At 45.1% G+C, this 23,580-nt stretch overlaps 1 protein-coding gene across 1 annotated transcript in view; it reads left to right on the forward strand.

Moving 5' to 3' along the window:
• The window catches only part of THOC7 (THO complex subunit 7), an 89,957-nt gene that overhangs the window by 12,952 nt on the left and 53,425 nt on the right, over nucleotides 1-23,580 (forward strand). The window contains exons 2-3 of the mRNA XM_085624703.1: nucleotides 9,095-9,212; nucleotides 19,093-19,220. Of these exons, the coding sequence (XP_085480829.1) occupies nucleotides 9,095-9,212; nucleotides 19,093-19,220 (246 nt within the window). The remainder of the gene's footprint in view (nucleotides 1-9,094; nucleotides 9,213-19,092; nucleotides 19,221-23,580) is intronic.

A 23,580-nucleotide genomic window follows, 5' to 3' on the forward strand; every position in this document is an offset into this window, starting at 1 on the left:
CCGCGTTCCCCAAAGTCCTACGAGAAAAATGGTACCTCACTTGTGCGGGTCGGCTTAGTGCCCGCGACAGGAAACGGCGCAAAACGCAACGTGGTCACACCTCAATTTTGCAGTGAAAAATGACCCTTTTTTGGCTAAGTGACTAGCTGTAGTTTTTGAACTCTAGCCCTGCCGGCACCTAGGGAAATCTACCAAACCCAGACATTTATGAAAACTAGACACCCGGTGGCTTCCAGGGAGGTATGGCTTACGTGGATCCCCCAAGCGTTTCCTTACCCAGAATCCCCTGCAAACCTCATTTTTTTGCTGAAAAAATCACTTTTTTCACACATTTTGGGGTGGGAAAGTAGTGGCATCACCGGGCTCACACAAATTTACCACCACCCAGCGTCCCCCCAGGTCTCCCGGTAAAAATGGTGCCTCACTTGTGTGGGAGGCCCAAGTACCCGCAGCAGGCAAGGGCTCAAAACGTAGTGAGGCGACATCAAAATGGCCTATCGCAAAACCACCTGGTTTTGCAAGGGGGGTCACTTTGGTTTTTGGCCCGGTGCTCGGCGGCCATGTAGGGAAACCTACCAAACCCACGCATTTCTGAAAACTAGACACCCGGCGGCTTCCAGGGAGGTATGGCTTGCGTGGATCTCCCAACGTTTCCTTACCCAGAATCCCCTGCAAACCTCAATTTTTGCTGAAAAAATCACTTTTTTCACACATTTTGGGGTGGGAAAGTAGTGGCATCACCGGGCTCACACAAATTTACCACCACCCAGCGTTCCCCCAGGTCTCCCGGTAAAAATGGTGCTTCACTTGTGTGGGAGGCCCAAGTACCCGCGGCAGGCAAGGGCCCAAAACGTAGTGAGGCGACATCAAAATGGCCTATCGCAAAACAACCTGGTTTTTCAAGGGGGGTCACTTTGGTTTTTGGCCCGGTGCTCGGCGGCCATCTAGGGAAACCTACCAAACCCACGCATTTCTGAAAACTAGACACCCGGCGGCTTCCAGGGAGGTATGGCTTGCGTGGATCCCCCAACGTTTCCTTACCCAGAATCCCCTGCAAACCTCAATTTTTGCTGAAAAAATCACTTTTTTCACACATTTTGGGGTGGGAAAGTAGTGGCATCACCGGGCTCACACAAATTTACCACCACCCAGCGTTCCCCCAGGTCTCCCGGTAAAAACGGTGCCTCACTTGTGTGGGAGGCCCAAGTACCCGCGGCAGGCAAGGGCCCAAAACGTAGTGAGGCGACATCAACATTGCCTATCCCAAATGTCCCATCACTACGTTTTGGGCCCTTGCCTGCCGCGGGTACTTGGGCCTCCCACACAAGTGAGGCACCGTTTTTACCGGGAGACCTGGGGGAACGCTGGGTGGTGGTAAATTTGTGTGAGCCCGGTGATGCCACTACTTTCCCACCCCAAAATGTGTGAAAAAAGTGATTTTTTCCGCAAAAATTGAGGTTTGCAGGGGATTCTGGGTAAGGAAACGTTGGGGGATCCACGCAAGCCATACCTCCCTGGAAGCCGCCGGGTGTCTAGTTTTCAGAAATGCGTGGGTTTGGTAGGTTTCCCTAGATGGCCGCCGAGCACCGGGCCAAAAACCAAAGTGACCCCCCTTGCAAAACCAGATTAACTATTGTTCCTACAGCGTGAGAATTTTGGAATAATATTGCAAAGAAAATGTGGCAGACATTTTGAGGTTTGCAGGACATTGGGGATAACATTTTTTTTGAATTCACAAGAGAGACATCACCATGAACTCCCATGTGTTTTCCACAATATCTACAGTTAGTGGGTTATTCTTGCATGGAAAGTGTACCTTGGCAGAGAAACTAAAGACAAAGATTCCTGCACAACCATCTATTCCCCAAACACACACACATACTGGTTGGATTTGGCACGAGGGCGAGTCATGGTTCAGTGTATTACATTTTATTAACAAGAGATTTCACAAAAATGAAATGCACTGTCAATAATTAAATTCACAAAAAACCAAACCAATGACTCACAGCTCGTGAGCTGTAAAGCCACGTCAAGGCACCAACCACTTTACAGGCCATTCACACACCTTTCATACGTGATACAAACAAGACCATTCGCACCACCAGGCACAAAAGCAACACATTACAAAATTCACCAAAAAGGGACAAGGTACACCCTGCTTCAGAAAGACAAATATTACTGCACAGCCATCTAATCCGCAAGCACACACACATACTGGTTGGATTTGGCACGAGGGTGAGTGATGGTTCAGTAGATACAATTGTATTAGCAAGTGATTTCACAGAAATGAAATGCACTGGTAATAATTGAAAGGGCGAGAAACTGAACCATTGACTCACAGCTCGTGAGCTGTAAAGCCACGACAAGGCACCAACCTCTTTACAGGCCATTCATACACCTTTCATACGTGTGAGACATACAAAACCATTCACACCGCCAGCCGCGGGCCCATCACATAACAAAACTCACACCAGCACACAGCGCCATTCAAGGGCCCATCACTTTCACACGCCCACAATCCAGACACAGCAACTACACAGGCTGATGGATTGCGTGGAGTGGCACTCAGCTAGCAGTGTGTGTAGTGACCAGCAGAAATTCACTACTTACACACAGCCAGCAGAGCACCAGTCCACACACACCGCTAGCCAAACACCAGTCCACGCACACCGCTAGCCAAGCGCCAGTCCACGGACACCACCAGCCAAGCACCAGTCCGCACACACCACCAGTCCACGCACACCGCCAGCCAAGTACCAGTCCACGCACACCGCCAGCCAAGTACCAGTCCACGCACACCGCCAGCCAAGCACCATTCCACGCACACCGCCAGCCACGCTCCAGTACACGCACACCACCAGCCAAGCTCCAGTCCACGGACACCACCAGCCAAGCACCAGTCCACACACACCACCAGTCCACGCACACCGCCAGCCAAGTACCAGTCCACGCACACCGCCAGCCAAGTACCAGTCCACGCACACCGCCAGCCAAGTACCAGTCCACGCACACCGCCTGCCAAGCACCAGTCCACGCACACTGCCAGCCAAGCTCCAGTCCACGCACACCACCAGCCACGCACCAGTGAATGCACACCGCCAGTCCATGCACACCGCCAGCCAAGCACCATTCCACGCACACCACCAACCAAGTGCCAGTCCACACACACCAACAGCCAAGCGCAAGCCTACACACACCGCCATCACATTTAGGATTTTTTTTAGAAAAAAATTAAAACACAAACAAATTGCAAATAGATACAAATCTTCTAACAGAAAATCAGCAACTAAATACATTGCACTAACACCAACCTTGAAACAGAATCAAATTATCCAAAGAATACAGACCAGGCAGTTCACTTTACCACTCAAGAATCCTCCCAAAAATTATTTTGTGTGTGGTACGCTCTAAAACAAGCAGAGAGACACAGTGCAGGATGTGCAGGATGAGAAGGACAGTCGGGGCAGTACATACGACTCTCCTTCCGCAAACCTTTTCGCCAACAGACTCTACATCTCCTACTGGGAAAATCTTTTGCGGGTGTGGGAGGAATGTGATCTGGAAAGTGGCGTTCTTTCAATCTAGCAACATCCTCCACCAGTCCAACTCTAGGAACACTTGCCTGTTCCACTACAACAAGGCTGCCTATTACAGACTCCTGAAACTTAGCAAAAGTCATCTTTGACTCAGGGCAAGAATCCTGGAACACAACAAAAGCATTAAACATTGCCAAGTGGAAAAGATGGATAGCCAACTTCTTGTACCAAATGTAAGCCTTACGAAGAGCAGTGTAAGGTTCCAACCTCTGATCTACTCTGTCAACACCACCCATGTGCCTATTATAGTCTAAAATGCACACAGGTTTGCGCGCTTCAGCGACCTGACCCCAAACAGTCACAGGTGCAGTGCTTTCATCATGGATGGTAGTCAGCATGTAGACATCTCTCCTGTCTGTAAACTTCACAGCAAGAAGCTCCTGGCAACGCAACGCACTGCACTGTCCCCGCACAAGCTTTTGACAAACAAGTTCTTTCGGGAAACCTTTACGGTTAGAGCGGATTGTGCCACAAGCAAGTGTGTCCACTTTGGCCAATTCCCTGAACAACCGCACACCAGTGTAGAAGTTATCTACATATAAATGGTGGCCTTTGTTAAAAAATCCTCTTCCAAGTTCCCAAACAATTTTCTCAGTCACTCCAAAAGTGGACGGACAACCAGGGAGGTTAAACCTAGATTCCTTACCGGTGTACACCCTGAAATTAGAGACATATCCAGTCCTACTGTCACACAGCATATACAGCTTTATTCCATAGCGTGCCCTCTTACTAGGAATGTATTGCCTAAAAACCAAGCGGCCCTTGAACAACACCAAAGACTCATCCACTGCAATTTCTTTCCCAGGGGCATAAATCTCAGAAAATCGATCAACAAAGTGATCAAGGACAGGCCTAATCTTAAAAAGACGGTCACAGTCAGGGTGATCTCGTGGCAACACTAAACCATTATCAACAAAATGCATCATCCGAAGCAGAAGCAAATACCTGTCACGAGTCATGACTGCCGGAAAAATAGACGTTGCCATCAAGGGACTGCTAGACCAATATGAAGACATTGATGGCTTCCTTAGCAAGCCCATCAAAAAAGTTAAACCCAAGAACTTCTTCATCTCTTCAACATTTGTGGGAGTCCACCGGGCAGCTCTAGAGTATGGCTTAAGACTGGCACTGTTGTCCCTCAAAAACTGTTCGGCATACAAATTAGTCTGCTCAACAATCTCTGCAAAAAACACATCGTCCATAAACAACTGAAAAAAATTGACCGGCAAAAAGTTTTCAGTATTCACTCTAGACCCTGGGACACCAGTAAACTCTGGCAATGCCGGCTGCACCATGCCTGGGGCAACCCAGAGGTCATCACTTTCAAAGGGAAGCCTTGCAGCCCCAGCCTGCAGCCCAGATGCCTCTTGCCGCACTACACCAACGGGAAGCCTTGCAGCCCCAGGCTGCAGCACAGATGCCTCTTGCCGCACTATCGGCACATCAGTCTCCGCCTCTAACACAGGCACTTCATCCGCACTAAGAGTATCTTCATCATCAGATGACTCCATACGGAGAGACAACTCACTGCCAGAATCGTCCCCTGCCTCCTCTCCCTCAGATGCAGAGTCAGTCTCTGAACCAATATCAGAGGAAGACTCAAACAGCAAACCAACAACCTGCTGAGCAGTCATCCTGCGGCTAGCCATTATACTTACTAAGATTGAAGACTGCACAAACAAGTCTACAACAACCAACAATGTGCAAACCAAGTAAGTAACGAAATGTGTACCTTTTATCACAATGATCAATGTACTCAAAAACTATAGAATTCAATTACAAGAGACAGCTACACTCACCAGAACCTACTTTGCAGTGACACAGCAAAAACCAACGATATCCAACTAGAAAGAAGAAAAAAAAAAAAAATTACTCACAAGACAAGAAAATACACATCGAGCACAAATGCAAACAGTTTTTGCCAAGGGGTCGCTTCCTAAATAAAAAAGAAGACATCCCTGGTGTCTAGTGGCCTTTTCTGCCCCCTCCCCTGGGAGCAGAAATGGACAGAACGACGACTGATCTGCCCCCAGGGGGGGCAGAAAAGTCTTCTAAATAATTAGGCCGCAAAGGAAGCGACCCTTGCCCAAGGGGTCGCTTCCTACATAAAGAAAAAGAAATCCCTGGTGTCTAATGGGCTTTTCTGCCCCCCCTGGGAGCAGAAACGGTCAGAAAGACGACCGATCTGCCCCCAGGGGGGGCAGAAAAGTCTTCAAATTATTATGCCCGCCTAGGAAGCGACCCTTGCCCAAGGGGTCGCTTCCTAAAAGACTTCCCGGGTGACTAGTGGGCTTTTCTGCCCCCCCTGGGGGCAGACACAGCCAGGATGCGGACCGATCTGCCCCCGGGGGGGGGCAGAAAAGTCTTCGAATAATGTGGCACCCCTAGGAAGCGACCCTTGCCCAAGGGGTCGCTTCCTACATAACTAAAAAGACATCCCTGGTGTCTAGTGGGCTTTTCTGCCCCCCCTGGGGGCAGAAACGGGCAGAAAGACCGATCTGCCCCCAGGGGGGGCAGAAAAGTCTTCGAATTATTTTGCCCCCGAAGGAAGCGACCCTTGCCCAAGGGGTCGCTTCCAACATAACATAAAAGACATCCCTGGTGTCTAGTGGGCTTTTCTGCCCCCCCTGGGGGCAGAAACGGGCAGAAAGACGACCGATCTGCCCCCAGGGGGGGCAGAAAAGACTTCACAAAAATTGGCACCCCTAGGAAGCGACCCTTGCCCAAGGGGTCGCTTCCCAAATAAAGAAAAAAACATCCCTGGTGTCTAGTGGGGCATCTCTGCTCCACGATCGCAACGCTGTGCGCGATCGTGGAGCAGGAATGCCCTGTATTGAGACATCAGGGGAGAGGAAATACTCTTTCCTCTCCCCCGATGCCTCAATACTACAAATTTCACCGCCGCGGCCCCCACCGGACAAGAAAACCTACCTCTACCCCCTTGGACGCGCTGGAAGAAATGGATTCCAGCGCGTCCAGCGCTTCCTGATGACGCCGGTGCGCGCTGTGCGCGCTTACGTCATGGGGAAGCGTGGGGGGGCTCGGGGGTGGCAGCGGAAACTCTTCCGCTGCCATCCCCCTCTGTGGGGGCACGATCGATGCCCCAGGGGGGGGAGCGCCAGCGCTTCCCCCGGGGGCTGTGCTCCTGACGGAGCGGTTCCGTCATGAGCACAGCTCAACCGATGCTCATGACGGAACCGTTCCGTCATGAGCATCGAAGGGGTTAACATGTATAAGAAAGCTCTGCATCACTCCTTCCCGTTATACAATATTTTGATTAAATAACATGGTATTGGTTTTAGGTGTAGTTAATGTAGAAATCATCATAACAATTCAGTTAATTGGCACCTACAAATGGGCACACATTAGCACCTTGTGTAGGACTGCTGTTTGCATGCATTTAGATACGTTTGATCTGTTAATGTGCTAGTCTTTTGTTATCCGACATCTCAGGATGACCGCTTCCTCTGCTGACTTTACTGCCAACTCCCATTTTCTTATGTGTTTCAGCTTGTTTTGGGGGACACTTTTTGTTTTTCAAGAGCAAATTCAGATCATATACTTTTGAGATTTTCCTTTTTTATACTCTGCTTGGTGTCTTCCTTCTTTAACAGCAGATTTGTTGTTCCACCATAACCACCAACACAACACAAACCATCAACACAATAGCAATCCACATCTCGGCACAGGATAGAAGTGCACTGACAGGACAAGAAGGTGACATGTTTGGTTCTGTAAATTAATTCAGTATTGCCCTTGAGCTTTACAGTTTTTCTTCCTTGCATATTTATTCCTAAGATAGAATTTCACTAATTCATTGCAGTTTTGAGAACATTATCAAAGAAATACTCTATATTTGGCACACCGCTCTAGATGTTTGCAGTCGGTTTAATAGGTTACATTCTTGGTGATTATGACAGCCAGTAAAAAACTGCAAGAATCTATAATTGTCTTGCTTCACATTCCAACACTTCTGCTTTGTGACTTCTTCAGAGCTGGAACGAGGAATTTAAAAATATGTCTAGTATTGCCTATATGCGGCACCTGAAACCCCTAATAAGTGCATTAACAGACGGGTAGCGCAGTACACCACAGAGACTGTTTTGCTGGACGAATGTTAAAAGGCTTTGTTGGAAGTTTTATACATGGTGCTTTTCCTGGCATCGGTTGGTGTACTGAGCCAGGCTGTGGGGTGAGAATGCCTGAGAGATGAAACGTGTGCTTTAGTAAAATCATTTATTATTGTGTTTGGTAAGAAGCACGTGTTATGGGTGTGGCCTGTGTGGGAGTTGTTTCGATGTCACCTGTGGTGAAAGATAGAATGCATTTCACCACAGGTAGAGTGAGAGACAGAGGTGCAAGTCAACCTATTATTCTTTGGGATCACTTCACCGTAATCGGTGTGTGTTGCCTATAATTTTGCGGGGTTTTTAAAAAAAATTTTTTTGGGGGGGGGCTAATTTTCCTTGTTGGAAATATAATCTGTCCATTGGGAGGTGTGATTCTGCATCATTGCTTAGGGAATAGCTTGGCCTTTACTTTCTCGATTGAAGAATTGAACTCAGTTGTAGCACGTACGTGTAAAGATCGGCTTAGATGTTTCCTCTTCTACTAGTGGCAGCTTATTACCTGCTAGACTCCAATATATGTTGGAAAGGCCATCATTTCATTTGCCCTTTCACACGTTTGTGGATTGCGAGGCAATTTGATCAATTTGATATTAAATGGAGAGAATTCGTTGTTATAAATGGAGATGTAGGCCTGTGGTATGTGTATAGCATGAACCTAGACAAAGGGCAGTGGAGGTGATTCTGAGTAGGGCAGGCCTGAGGTGGGAGGAGGTGCCATAGTAAAAGAGAGAGCAATAATTTTGATAATTTACAAGTCCATTTAGTAATCCAAAAATTGAGATTGGACATGAACAATGTCAGGTGTAACTTTTGCAAAACCAATCTTGTTCGAAACCTGTGGTTTGGAAAATATTTACTAATATATTTGTACTTCACACCAGGATCTTTTTTTATCACTACTTGAATTTCTTTCCTTGTGGACATCTGCAACATACGTTCGTTGTACCTATGCAGTTATCGCCTACCACTTATTTTTCTATTAGGTGTTTGATTTTCATTTGTGAATGAGTGTCTGTTTTCTTTGGGACTTTTCACACACAAAATAATCTACCTGCTTTATAAGTTCCTGATTTTCTCTTTCTATTATTTCTTTATCTTTTATTTTCAACCCCTCTTGGTTTTAAAAATAGGTGGCTCATAAGTCTTTCATTGCTGGTTAGTTGCCTTTATGTACACACTACTGTGCCTCAATCGATTTCTTTATTGGTTTCTGATGCATCCGAATTAATTTTCCTCCTTGATTTGACATGTATTAAAATATTAGTCTGCTGAATGAAATGTGAAACTCTATTCATCAGCTACTAACGGGTTGTACTTCTCCCAAAAAAGTTTGTACTGAATTTGCCCTACTTTTTTATGTCATTCCAGATGAAGTAATTCGTAAACGGCTCTTAATAGATGGTGACGGTGCTGGAGATGATCGCCGAATCAACCTGTTGGTTAAGTCTTTCATCAAATGGTGCCATTCTGGATCTCACGAAGAAGGGTATTTAAATAGATCTTTGTTTCATGTGATGTCTTTTGTTTGAGTAATTCGCAGAATCCTGGAAATCAACACTGCAGGCTGTAATTAGTGCCCACTTTATTCTTAATATCCTATTTCTGTCCCTTATTTCATGTATTCATTGCTGTGTTTACCCATGTCACCTTTGAAGCAATTGGAGTTTTCGGGTTTTTGCACTGACTGAAATGCCTATGCCCAATTGTCGTTCAGCTTGAGCTTACAAATGTACATTATGAGCCAAATGCTCTATGAATTTCTGCAATCAGTCTTTCTGTGCACTTGACCTGTAGTTACCATTGGATTAAGCATTGCCAAGATTGACTGTTTTTTTTTTCTACACCACTGCCTCTCTGCTGCTGGGGACATCGCTCTCATCCTGCTGAGCCCTGGTGGGACAGGAGTCCCAGGGTTCCTCCACTCCAGCGCCGCAAGCCTAATAAGGTGCCTAACATCTCTCCACGGGACTACTAGTCCCAGCATCCCCTGCTCCCGCCACAGGTGCCGCGAGTGAGGGGGAGGCGCAGGTCATCGCGCTTATAGCCCTGCCTCTACCCCGCGGCGCGGGTAAACGGGGGGAAAAAGGCAAGAAAATCCCCTAAGAACATTACTAACAATTGTGTGATGGACAGAATTGATATCCTCATCACAGAATGTGAAGTAATATTGGAAGCTGAGTTGTCAGCCCCCACTGATGGCACTAATCCTTCGCCTGTAAAGAGCACCATCCCCGCCTGTCCAATCATTGTACCCTCAATGTTTCTGAAAGCCCCACGTAAAGATGCTTCAGGTTGTAGGGAGGCCACTCAATTAGGACCCAAGGCAGGGCAGTTGGAAGACACTCCTCCCCACCCAATAATTCCACAGTCCATGATGCTGCAGGCCATTTAGAGACTTCTATCCTTTGCTCAAATAGATTTGCAGCATTTGCTGATGTGCCTGCTTGTTCTGGGGAAGTATTGCCCCAACCTCCAAGTCCCATTGAGAGTCCCATTGAGTTAGCCGAAACTTATGCCACATCGCCTCAAGCCCTTCTTCGGATTGTTAACTCACTTAGGGTGGAGATGGGTACAATGAAACTGATGATTGAGGAGCTTGTGGCTATTGTTAACTTGTTGGCCCCGAAAAATCCAACATACACTCTTGCAGCTTGTTTGTCGCCTAATTCTCATCCACATCGGTCACTTACAACTGCCCCTAAGAAAGGAGATCCAACAAGCAATGGTCTGTCTCCCCTTCCTATAGTCCCACTCCGACAGGCCCCCATGGCTTCCATCTGTGGACATGCTGGTCCCCCTCAAGCCAAAACGCCCAATACTCAACAACCTTCTTCCCAAGCTATTACAAATCATAAAAGATATAATAATACATTAACGACTACACGCCTATGCACTAAAGATCACTTACAATTGAGTAAACAATCCAGTTCTCACCATGCACAAGCACGGACAGTCTTCATGGTCAACGTCCCCTAGCTTGACTGACTGGGTGGCTTTGAAAATGAATACTCTCTGAAAAACAAGTCCATACACTGGCTACGCCATGTTAGGGGTTGTCGTTCATTGATAAGGGAAGATATAGTCAGGGCACGGAGATGCACGTCCTATAATCAATCTGTGGACTGCATAGAACTCACTCTGACTGAGCCCGATCTATCTGAAAATCTTTTGGCATTAGAGTACCAGACTTGTTCTCCGGACTCTTCAGCCATTCAGCTTAGGCGCTTTCCAACTATTGCTGCTGCTAGGGCACAGGATAGTGCGCTAATGCTGACCACAGGAGGGAGAAGCTCATTGGAAGCTATTGATTGACTACGACACAAGTTCAAATCATATCCAGAATCACAACCTGTCCCTTTAGCGAATAGCCAAAGTGTTCTTAACACTATGCAACCATGCAATGATTGCGAACAACCTTTAGCTAGTTTGGGATCTATTGACTGTAGTAACCATGCTGTTTGTAATCCGAGGGGCCAAGGGGTTGTAATATCCCTGATTCTTTTTCTTGTGATACTTCTGCTTTACCCTCTGCCCTAATGTCTTTGATCGATCAAACTCCTTCATGCGAGACAGCTCCCATTCGGGCCCCTCTCTCCGAGCTCAAGATTATTCCCTGGAATGTTGCAGGGCTCCATAGTAAATTGCTACTCCCTGACTGGAATGATCTGCTAGATGGACATGACATCTGTATCTTCCAGGAAACATGGAGCCTAGTTCCACTCTACAAGTCGGGTTACACTTGCTTCTTCATACCCGCTACTACTACGGGGAGAGGGCGACCTTCGGGGGGCCTTATTATTTGGTTGAACATTGCCATGGGCTGCAGAATTATTGAACATCGATTTTCGAGTCTGGATATAATGAGGCTTACCATTAAGGGAAGTAGGGGAGGAGAAACTCTTGAGTTGTTCAACGTCTATATTAGGGGGACACCAGGGGGTAAATCTTCACATATTGTTACTTCACTGGAACAGGAGCTATCTGGTTGCCCGTCTGATTCTCATGTTATGGTCGCAGGAGACTTTAATTGTACCTTCGAACCCTTAAGCTCTGAGGACGTGTTGGGGGTCCAGGAGGATGATACAAGGTGGGGTGTTCCACTTCTAAGCATACCCCCAATTAAAAGATGGTCTTGGGTAACAATCCAGCTTAACGCACTTACCTTAGAATTCGGGCTGAGGGCTGCCAATGGCAGAACTCCATCAGATGCCATAGGGGCTGACACATACAGCAGAGTCAGCTGACCCTCTCGTATTGATTACATCTTAGTAGACGTTAGACTTTGGGGAATTATGATCGACATGGCAGTGGTTTCTACTACCGATAGTGATCATAATCCACTCTGCCTGACAATCAAGACACCATGGTTTCCCCCTTGCCCTCCTTCTAATGCAGGACCCTCCATGATGACAACTAAAGAAGTGGTCCCCTCCAACTGTAGAAGGTACCTCAAATGGCCTAAAGTAGTTGCCCAAAAATCAAAAATGGCCAGTATCAGGCACGACTTGAGTGTGAGTACCCTTGAATTACAGGAGGCATTTAGCGAAATTGATTGTCTGGAGAAGGTCCCAGAAATATTTCTGAGAACGATAGACAAGATAGGGTCCTACTTTCAAACAGCAAATAACTGCAGTAAACCAAGTGCCCGCCAAAAAAGTTGCCTGACATGGTTCACTAGGGAACGCAGACAAATAAAAAGGCTCTAGTTCTAGCAATCAAAAGTAAAAATAGTCCTCTGATCCAAACCACTAGAAAAGAATATAAAGCAGCTCTGCTTCACGCAAAGCTGAAGTGGGATGAGTCCACTGGCAGGATCTAAAGGATGCTAGTTTAGCTAGGGATGCTAACTCTTTCTGGAACCTTGATAGACGGGCGGATAGAAAAGACCCTGATATAATTCCCACTCATATCACAAGTCAAGATTGGTATGATCACTTTGGGAAACTTTATTCTGGGACAGACGTAATCCACAAAGAAGGTCCATATGACCAACTAAGTACCCGTTTTTCCCCAAATACTTGCGACCTCTTCTCGCTAATCGAGGTGGAAGCGGCCATAAAGAGAATAGTCCCAGCAAAAGCTTTGGGACCAGATGGTTTACCGGGGGATCTTCTTCTTGCAGATTCCCATATTTGGGCAAATTACATCATGTTTTTAATTCATTCCATTGCCAAGGGATGCCCAGTACTTGAATCATGGAAGGGTGCCGAGGTGGTACCAATTTTTAAAAAGGGAGCTAGGGAGGATCCTGCCAACTACCGACCAATCAGTTTGATTGATGGTATTCAGAAAGTGGTTGGCAGGGTGTTGCTGCAGAGAATTCTATGTTGGACGGAGGACGAGAATGTCCTCTCTCAATATCAGGTGGGATTTAGGGCCAATACAGGGACGGTCGACCAGGCATTCAGGCTGCTTCTCCTTTATTGGAAGGTAGTCGTGATTGGCAAGGGCAGTCTTTATCTCGCTTTCATCGACTTAAAGACTGCCTTTGACCTGGTCCCCCGCGAACGGCTGTGGCAAACACTGTGTGAGATGGGGATTCGTTTACATGAGGGCAATTACGCACACGTGAGGTGGAGGTCCCAAGGACAGAAAACAGACAGGATACCAAAAGCAGGGGAGTTCGCCAGGGCTGTGTTATGGCACCCACCCTGTTTTCTTTATATGTGAACGGGGTGGTCAGCTTCCTCCAGGAGGTTCCAGCTGATGCCCTGGCCCTGGCAGGTGATAGGGTACCCACTCTCCTGTTTGCAGATGATACCCTCCTGATCTCTAAGACCCCGGTAGGGTTACAAAGACTCCTAGATAGTTTCCAGCTTTTTTGCAAATCTAGGGGGATGGTCATTAACACCTCCAAGACCAAATTTATGACATTTAACCCCTATAGATCATCTAGAGATAACCTCACCTTAGGTGGAATCTGCCTCAAAAGAGTTACCACGTTTGACTACCTTGGCATTCGACTGTCTGGAAAAAATGCAGTGGAGACCTCACATTGATAAAATGCTACTGAACCATAAACGTGTGGTTGGGACACTAGGTAGAGAACAACGCTCTTCGCAGAGCAGACCAGTGGCCCCAGCTCTCATGATTTATGCTGCAAAGGCAGTTAGTTCGGCCCTCTATGGTGCCGAACTATGGGGTTTCGACAACGTAGAAGAAATCTGCAGCTCTGAACATAAGTTTTTAAGAGACTTAGTGATGCTTCCCTGCAATGTATCACTGAAACCCCTGATGTGTGACATGGGCAGACGCTCCTGTGGAGATATTGCTAGACTGCGACCACTGCTTTTTTGGGCCCGCATACGGCGGACTGCCGAACTCTCTAACTATGCTGCTGCACTCTGAGGTAATGAACCTAGATGGTAATCAAAGAGTCAGCAGGATAAATAATGTTAGGAAATCACTTCTCGCCCTTGGGCTTAGGGAATCGTGGGAATGCCAAAACCCTCCCAGCAAGGTTGAGCTTAAAAAATCTTATTGGGCCTGGGTTGACATGCAGAAGCTCAGCAACCCCAAAGTAGGAAGACTCACAGAAGACTTCTATTCACACAAACAGCATATACGCTTGAAACCTTATCTGGATTTTATCCAGACACCACGAGATAGAGCACTCTACATACAGTTCAGGGTAGGCTCACTTCTGGTACGCGAATTAACTGCAAAGTGGAGCCCCCCCCCCCCTATCAGACAATTGCGGGCTGTCCTTGCTGTGAGGCATCGATAGAGAGTGTGGCCAATCTCATGTTTGCATGCCCAGCATACAAATCAGCAAGATCCAGATGGCTGAAACCCATCTGTAGACAACTGGGCACTTCTGACCATTGTGCTGCTTTGCGCATCTTGAAATGACATCCAAGAACTCTTTTTGCTTATGGCGTGGCCAAGTTTCTAAGCTGCGTCTGGATAATCGGGCACAAATCCGTACGCAGGGCAGTCTGATGAAACATCATGGTTTTATACTATTCTTCATTTCACCCCAAGTAGCTTGGCTAAATTAAAATTCACTGTCACTTTAAAAAACTATTTTAAATGTAAATGTCCTTTTTTTCTTAGCGTTTAAGGAAGAAACCAAATCAATTTTACCTTTGACTCAGGACATGTCTTATATAGTTTGCCAATATAAATTGATATGATAATGTAAATAACCTATTACACTCTGACAGTTTTGCATAGTTTTGTTACGGCTTTAAAGATAACTCATATTTTTAGTGATGGTTTGGAAGAATGTTGATGCTTTTATGATGCTTGTTATCGAAATAAAGCTATTTAACCCGTTCCATGCTCATGACGGAACCACTCCGTCATGAGCCACGGGCGCCGTGTGCTCATGACGGAGTGGTTCCGTCATGCTGCGGCCGTTGGCGGCCGCTCCGCCCACGCGGCACTGATTCCCCGCATGTGCGGGCAATCAATGCAAGTTGGCGGAGTCATGACGGAACCACGCCGTCATGAGCACTGCTCGCCCGTGACTCATGACGGCGTGGTTCCGTCATGAGCATGGCGGCGCCGCGCTCACCCCGCACCCCCCCAGCGCCGCGGCGGAATTCGTGCCGCGTCGAAGGGGTTAACTGACTGACTGACATTGCCAAGATTGATTGGTAGTGTGGTCAGAATTATAAACGACAAATATGGTTTAGGACATGGAAACTGATATGTTAACCTCTACATCCCTTGCTTCAAGATAACTTTTACACCTTAGGGATCCAACTGCACCCCTTCGTGAGCATGCTAAGTAGTAGTGTTGTCTTTTCATTTTCATGGTATGCTTTGCTGTGCTGACCAAAAAAAGGTATAATCTATCTCTGGAGCACACACTCAATGACCTTCAGAGTTTTTCTTTTTTTTATTGTTTCTATTTTTATTATTATTTAGGCTAGTAATAGAGCTATCACAGTCACCCCCGTTGGAGCCTCAGTTGGGATTTGACAGTGCTTTTTCTAATATGGTTCACAGTGTCAGATTCGGAGTCTTTTCTCATGTTTCTTTTTGCCAAATCAGTGCTATTTTAAAGGTCTTTTTACTCCTAATGTAGGCAACTGCGACATATCCTTCTATAGTTCTGCTTTCCCTATCCTGTTGCCACAATTTAACACCAAGTTTCATTGTGATGAGTCTACTACCATGGCCTTACTGGCTATGCTATCTTGCACTTTAGTGTATCCAGAATTCACTTGAGGGGTGTCTTGCTGAAGTCTCATAAGTACATTTGACCACGTCTCTAAGTCTTGAGTTTGCTGCATTAATTGTAGGTGCAGAAACTCATAATTTGTTTCTATTGTTGAATAATGCTAAGAGCCTCCTCCTAATCTAGCTATTTGTTGCATCGGTCCAGATTTGGCCACATTCTTTAGGTCATCTGTTACCATCCTTCTCCAGTATTGTGTTGATAATTCTTCTTTTTCAGCAGGCATGGCTCTGGTGTTAACTTGTTGGTCAGTTCTGAGCCAGAGTACAATTGCTTCAAAGTCCCCTAATCTTAGAAGGCATGGGCCTTCAACATTTGAAGTAGGCCCATTCCTTTACATTCTCTGATCGTAAGTGCCAGGAAAACCTATTAGTTGAGTTAGTGATGCGTATAAGAGCTGATTACCTATTCATTCTGTACCAGACAGTGGCTCTTTAAATGTGATGGGATTTATTCAGAGGGACAACTGTCCTTTAAATCTGTACAGAAACTAAATTTAGAGATGCTTTTTAAAGGTATTGCTGTTTTATTTTTCCTTTTAAACTCTGACTTTATAAACATATGCATATTGGCGCAACATCTCAAATTGGGGGATTCTTTTTTAACACTGACCAGGGTTTCATTATTTGTATTTATTTATTAAAGTTAATGATAGCATGGACTTAGCCACAAGGGCAGCGTCAATGTGAACTTTTACAACAACAAAAAAGGAAGACTAACCTGAACAGCAATAGTTAGTTGGTAATCAGCATAACCTTCTGTCTACTTATTTGGTTTTGCTTACTTTTTCCTAGCAGGAGAAAGTCAAATTTCGAACCTGGCTTGGCACCTCAACTCACGCCTTGCACTCCAAAAGCAAGACCTTCTTCAGCTAGGGGAGCCTGTAATAAATTAGACTGGAAACCTGTGTTGGTAGTTAGACCATTGCCTTTGCAAGCAAGACACTGCAGTTCTGCCCTCAATGGCATTTCCACTTTTAATTTTGCCGGGAACTGGAAAGGAAAACCTAATAGAATTAATTATGGGACTGACTTCTGGTGTTTTAAGTTGTATATATTAATTTATAAACTGAATAGTGTAGAGGGTAAGAAGTAAAAAAAAATGTACAGGAGTCTATATACAGAACTTGTCCAGCTTTTATGTGCCCCATTCTGGCTTCAGAAGCCGACTAGTGTAATTTCTGTCTCCACTATCCAGGATAGTGAGGCAGAAAACAGTTAAGGATAAGTCCGGTTAAAGTGCAGCAGTACCACTGTATAACTCTATAGTTATGGTGTTTGATGTTAAGACTCATACTTGTGCATAATGTAATTTGAGATTAAATTATGCTGCCATTTGATCAATATTGGTACAGAGCATACTATCCACAAGATCCTTGTTATAAATACGCATTTGACATGTGAAGTGTCCTGTTTAGAAGCAAACATCATGTGACTAGAAGGTCTGCAAATCTTCATGCTGATACCTATAAATGGTGTCTTTTTTCACAAAAAGCGAGATCAGAATTAGCATTGATTGGATGCAAATTGCGCACCCGCAGGGAAGAAATCGTTTCACTTTTTGAAGCTTCCTACTTGGCACATTAGCAAATGACATTCTACCTGCTCAAAGACAAATGTGTATAGCAGAAAATAATCACACACATGGCACCAACAATCACCACCCCTTTTTTCCCTAAGTTCTGACAGAGAGCGCGTTGCAAGTTGGCCAAAGACTTTTTCTAGATCGCAGTCCGTGAATGTGGGGGGCTGCACCGATCGAATTGCATTGCATATAGATTTTGACTGAAGTGTGGAGGATGCGCGGGTTCCTGCTCTAGTATGGCGGTTTTAGAGTGCTGATGCCGGCGATCAGCTTTGAGAGATTTGTTTAGGAGGAATCCAGCTTGGATAGAACTAGTGCTTGGATAATTAGCTCATAGTTTAGTTCTGGAATGAAATGTTTGATATTTCATAACAGTCCTGGTTAATGATGTGCCACCCTGGCCATATTGTTGGTGCTTTTGGCCTGTTGCAATTGTGATTTTTGCATTGTAAACTATGGTGAAACACCCATTTCAGCAATAGACGTTGTTCAATTCTGAACCTGGGTATTGGATAGGAAGGAATGAATAAAATTTCTGTTTTGGGAAGTAGTTTTACAGATGTTCTATCATCCGTTTCTGGATATTCTAGGCTCCTTGAGGTGTGTTGATGATATCCACGTTGTAGTGTAAAGGTTTACCTTTGGTTGGGTGCTCGGTTTTCCTGAAGTTCACAACGTGGTGATTCAGTTGGGCGCTCCCTCAAGTGTAATTGTTGAATGTCCTATATAAATTAATGTGACAAGTCTCGTATACCTACAATATTATGTGGAATTGCACACGAGTCACGTGCAAATAGATACCTTTTTACTGGGTGCGTTATGGTTCCATTTTGCTTTAGCTTTAAAAACTGTTTCTACTTGTGCCAAGAAGTTTTGCCCATATATAACACTAGCTAGTAAGTTGGATGTGAGAAGATCAGCCAAGTTGTGCATTTTCGATTTCTTGGCTCTAGAGGTCTTTAAGCGCCATCTCCCGGACATAGATGGAAAGACATTGAAAAGATAAAATGTTCTTTATCAAAACGTCAGCTGCGCTTTCCGTGTAGTAAAATGGTTAGACGTGGGATTCCTGAAAACTGCAAGATTCGAGGCGTTTCCCTTCAGCAATGGGTATGGCAAAGTACGTGTGAATGTTGATTATCCTCGTTACTAGAGCACATTCCAATATTTATACCCAGTGCTTGAGATAGAAAAATAAAGGTGTAGGTTCAGAGAACCTGCTTGTTTCTGAGAAGTGCCGGTACTCTACAATGAAATGTTTTGCATTTCTCTTGAGAAGTGCCGGTACTCTCCTCCTCCAAAATAAAAAAAAAAAAGTGCCGGTACTCCGTACCGGACAGTACTGGGCCATTTAAAGCACTGTTTATACCCCCAGTCACCCTATCAAATGTACAAATCCTGTTGAAGATAAATCACACATGCCCCTTTACTTTTGTGAAGATTTTATGCTTTCCTTGACTGAAAATTGTTATGTATGTTTAAGTCTGAGCAATAAAGGACGTTTCGTTTCTATGAAATCTTTTCCACCAACAAGGTGATCTATTGTTATTTTTTACTTAAATGTTGTATTTTCATTCCTTTTACCTCTCATCAGGTATACTCAGTACCAGCGTATGCTTGCTACATTGTCTCAATGTGAATTTTCCATGGGAAAAACTCTACTTGTGTACGATATGAACCTTCGAGAAATGGAGAATTATGAAAAAATCTACACAGACATAGGTAAAGAGATCAGTCTTTCAGCTTACTTTTTATTAAAAGTGTCACCGCTTGTAATCTTACTTTAATCATTACTTTTTGCAAAGTACTGCACTCCACTCCTTAATTATTGAGTATATATATATATATATATATATATATATATTTTTAAATGATTGTTTCTCTAACACAACTCCCACCTACCACGCCTCCCCTCATCTGAGTATGCCTTGTGCTGATGTGTTCTTTTTCCTGGCATAACAAGGTTATTTTTGACCCTTTGAGCAAAGGTCTGTCGGCATTTTATCTGTTTTCCACGGCGATGACCACACTTCAAGTCTTGGCCCACTGTTCCAGTCACGTGTCTTATCACTTCCCAGTGACAGCCCGCAATCTCGTCCAGCTCTGAAATAATGGCCGTTTTGTGTGCCAGCAGTCATCATTTTATGCAACCATATGACCATTAGTTCCTTGGGCAGTGTTGTTGTGTGTATTTGAAAAGGGCGCTCATGTATTTCTTTCCCTTTTGTTATGGAAGGTTAAAGCCAAATAGTACTTTCCATGCAGATTGCACAACTGGTATGGGTCAGCAAGGAAAGATCTCTTAATCCTTTGCTAGGAACATAACCATTTCACATTAAAGCATGCATTGAATATAGTTGGTGTGCTTTTTATCTGTGGTGAAGTATTATTCTCCACGGAGAATATTTTCTTTCTCTATTCCTATATTTTCTTTTAAGCATGCTTATGCTTACGTTTGTTGCATTGGTTCTATTAGTCATACTTTTATTGATCTTCAAAGAGATTTGACCGACAAAGCTTTGAAATCATTATGGTTTGAGTGAAATAAGCTGCAGATTAATTATAGATTTGTAGTGGTCTGAATTTTTAAAAGAAAAACTCCCTCCCTCTCTGTGTGGAATTGAAATGATTTGAAGGTCTATTTACTCATTTATAAAAAATATGCTTTGTAATCATCACAACATAATTTATTTGGCAGCCTGTTCTTCATTGCTTTGATAATCATTCTAACTGACCCATGTAGCAAATAAGAACAGAATTTCTGTCAAAGTACCCATCAGTTATTATCTTAGCTGTCCCAGAGATATTCATTATAAAGTGCATGCGCAACAACTTATTCTTTGGGGCTGTGCAGATATAGGAGAGAGGCGCAACAGACTTGTCAATAAGCCTGGGCAAAGCACTACGCTACGCTCGCGTAGTTTGCGCTACTTCGCACTACGCGAATTGCACGTAGCACAGTGCGAACACACGTAGCGTAGTGTTGCGTAGTGCAGTGGTCATTTTTTGCTTGCTCGCGGTCCTCAATGTCAAGTTGGCGACCGCGAGCAAGCAAAATGACATCCTGGCGAGACTTTTTCCTCGTTCGCGATCAGAAACATCAAGTTGGCGATCGCGAGCGTGGACAATAAACCTCCCGGCGAGATTCTCAACGCGAGGAGGTCAGGTTTCTCATTGCGAGAGGTCTCGTATGCTCGCGACCGCTCGCGATGAGAAACTACCAGTCCGCGTTGAGAAAGCTGCCGCTCGAGTAAAAATCTACTCGAGCGGCAGAAAACTACAGCTCGCACTGTGCAAGATGCCGTTTTCAATTATTGCACAGTGCCGGTTGCTTGTCCGCACTGTGCAATCATTGAAAACGACATCTGGCACAGTGCGAACAAGGTACTACGCAGTTCGCGAAGTGCTATGCGTAGCTCGCGTAGTGCGAAGTGCACTTTGTGTAGCTTCGCGTAGTGCTACTTCGCGAACTACGCCCAGCGTTACTTGTCAATCAAAATATAAGAAAAGAAAATGGTTTTCAATTATTTTATAAAACTACAGTGATTCTCCATTATTTTCAGTTTTATGGACGAACTCTTACAAACCTCTGGAGCAGGCGCGCAACGCCAATAGGGCTCAAAGGGCTTCAGCCCCTCCTGTCGTCTGTGTCAAACCGGGCTGAGACAGCTATCCGGGCACACACAGTCTGTCTTATCGCAGCCGCACCTGAGTACTTCACAGGTCTTTAAAAGACCATTTAATTGTTAACGCAGCTTTGTTGTTTTTTCACCCCTTCTGAAAGCCCCTGCACCTCCAAGCTGCCTATTGCTGGAAGATATCCCCCCCTGAAATTTTCTAGTATTCTAGTAGCCCCCCCCCCCCCCCCCCGAAATTTGGCTCTAGTTGCGAGTTGCGCTTCTGCTCTGGAGCCAGTTCGTGAAGGAAATGTTACCGGGTCCTGCTAGTTTTGGGAACATGCAGCAGATATTGGTTGCAAGACTTGTGAATGCTTTGGCAAATTATGTGGGTGAGTCACAGTAGCCACCTCGAATATCTGTAAACCATAAAAAGGTAGAGATAGTACAGAAGAGACTTAAATTGGATGCCCTGCTCCACAGCCAGACAGTGCAGATCTGTTGGACTCAAAACGTGTTTCAACTTGAGTTATCCTCATTCTACTCTGACTGAAGTTCTGAGCTGACTGTCAGGTAGCCTCTAGGTATGCTGGTAGGTCCAGATCGAGGTCATTGCGGTAGTTTTATTTTGGATACCATGCCAAGAGCAGTAGACTCTGTGTGGGCTTACCACAGAACAGGAGCACTTGTTTCAGTGTGTAAAGCTGCCGAAAGCAGGTGTTTGCCAAGGCAAGAACTTTAGTGAAACCTCCCAATCCAACACTCCTGCCAGAATATTTACTTTGGCAGCAAAAAGAGGGGGCTGCCCTATGCATTCCAGGCATGGGGTGTTGTCACGATGTGTTGCCCATGGGTAGCAGTTCAGTTTCCTCCTTGTTCAGCTTCAGGAAGTTGTGACTCGTTCACGAGTGAGCAGCCTCTATGCAATCTTTAGTCTTCAAACTAGATCCTGTTTATCCAGCCGAAGATACATTTGGTGTTCGCATATGAAATGGCTTTACAACTAAAAGACTGAGGAGATTGGACTGGGGAAGGGCGCATGTACCTGTTCAATAATACGTGTGCTAAAGAAAAGCCTGTTGGACACCGCAAGTCATTTCTGCTTTGGGTGCACTAAAACGAGGGAGCAATAGAATTTGCTTCCAACCAGAAGATGATGCATGCAGTTTCAGGACAGAATCCTAAAAACAATAATGGGGTCCTTCCACACCAACTGAGGGGCACTGGCACAGTGCCCCTCAGGTGGTGTGGAAGGACACCATTATTGTTATTAGAATATGTATATAGCACAACCAGAATCAGAGAAGTAAATGGGTAATTTGCTTACCTTAAAGAACTGCTAACAAAGGGATAACAGCTGCCCAAAATGTTACTGTTAGGCAGGGGCTGTCCAGAGATAAGGATTTGATTTTGCTTAAAGTACCCCTCCATTCACTTATTCTAGAGGGAAATGCATGGCTTCCAGAGAGGCCCCATCCCAAATGCTGGAGGAAATCGAGAGCGTTTGATACCTATCGGCATGGTATTTAAAATGCCTTTATCCAACCAAAACAACTGATGGCCATTGTTTAGAGAGTTTACAGATGCACACCAGGAAGACCGGGAGGTGCGTATCGCAATAAATAATTAATTTCCACAATAGCGTTTCTTGGAAAATCACAGCTGCATTACCTCCTCTTGTATGCCCTCTTTTCCGATATAGGATTGTAAAGCCGTTGGAGATAGCATTGGCTGAGGAGTCCTCAACTAAAAATATGTCCTTCTCCCTAGGCGAACATATTCAGTATTCCATTACTGTTTAACCAGCGAATGGCAATTATTAAGGGCAGCAGAAATGGCTAACTCTTGTTATTTTTTTAGCTTTTTTCAGCGCAAACCTGCTTGTATGTTTAGAGCTGACGTCCCCTGGGTAGAGTGAGCTGCATGTTTTCTGGCATAGAGGGTTGTGAGGGTTCAGCTATACATGAACCCTGTATGGTACAGAAGGTCATCTTTTCTAAATTGAGATAGCAAAGCTGCCTGCTGGAATAGTGAATCTACTTGTTGGTGTTCCAACATGTGATCTCTTGAGTAAGGTAGGGCAAAGTCCTGCAGTGAACTTGCAAATTTGGAATGGGCGATTACAGGTGGTCTTGCCTTAGGTGTGAGTATGTAAAGGACTTCAATCGAAGAGTCCCTGCTATTCTGCAAGTAACGAGCCAGCATGTAGATTAGACCGCTCTTGCCACTCTCCTACCTACCTGTATGCCAGTTGCACGTCCAAGATACGTACAGACTGATGGAAACCAAGGACTATGTACAAAAATCACTTTTATGGCAATGCTCACCTGGAGAGAAACAAATTGTTCATAGAAGAAGGCGGCCATCCAAGTACCTTCAGTTATAAGGGGGAATCGCAAAAAGTAGAGATTTGTGCTTGCACCTCTGCTGCTTAACAGAGACAACCAGAGGTGCATCCCTCGGAA

This window comes from Triturus cristatus, chromosome 9 (assembly GCF_964204655.1).
Source record: "Triturus cristatus chromosome 9, aTriCri1.1, whole genome shotgun sequence".
Taxonomy (NCBI): domain Eukaryota; kingdom Metazoa; phylum Chordata; class Amphibia; order Caudata; family Salamandridae; genus Triturus; species Triturus cristatus.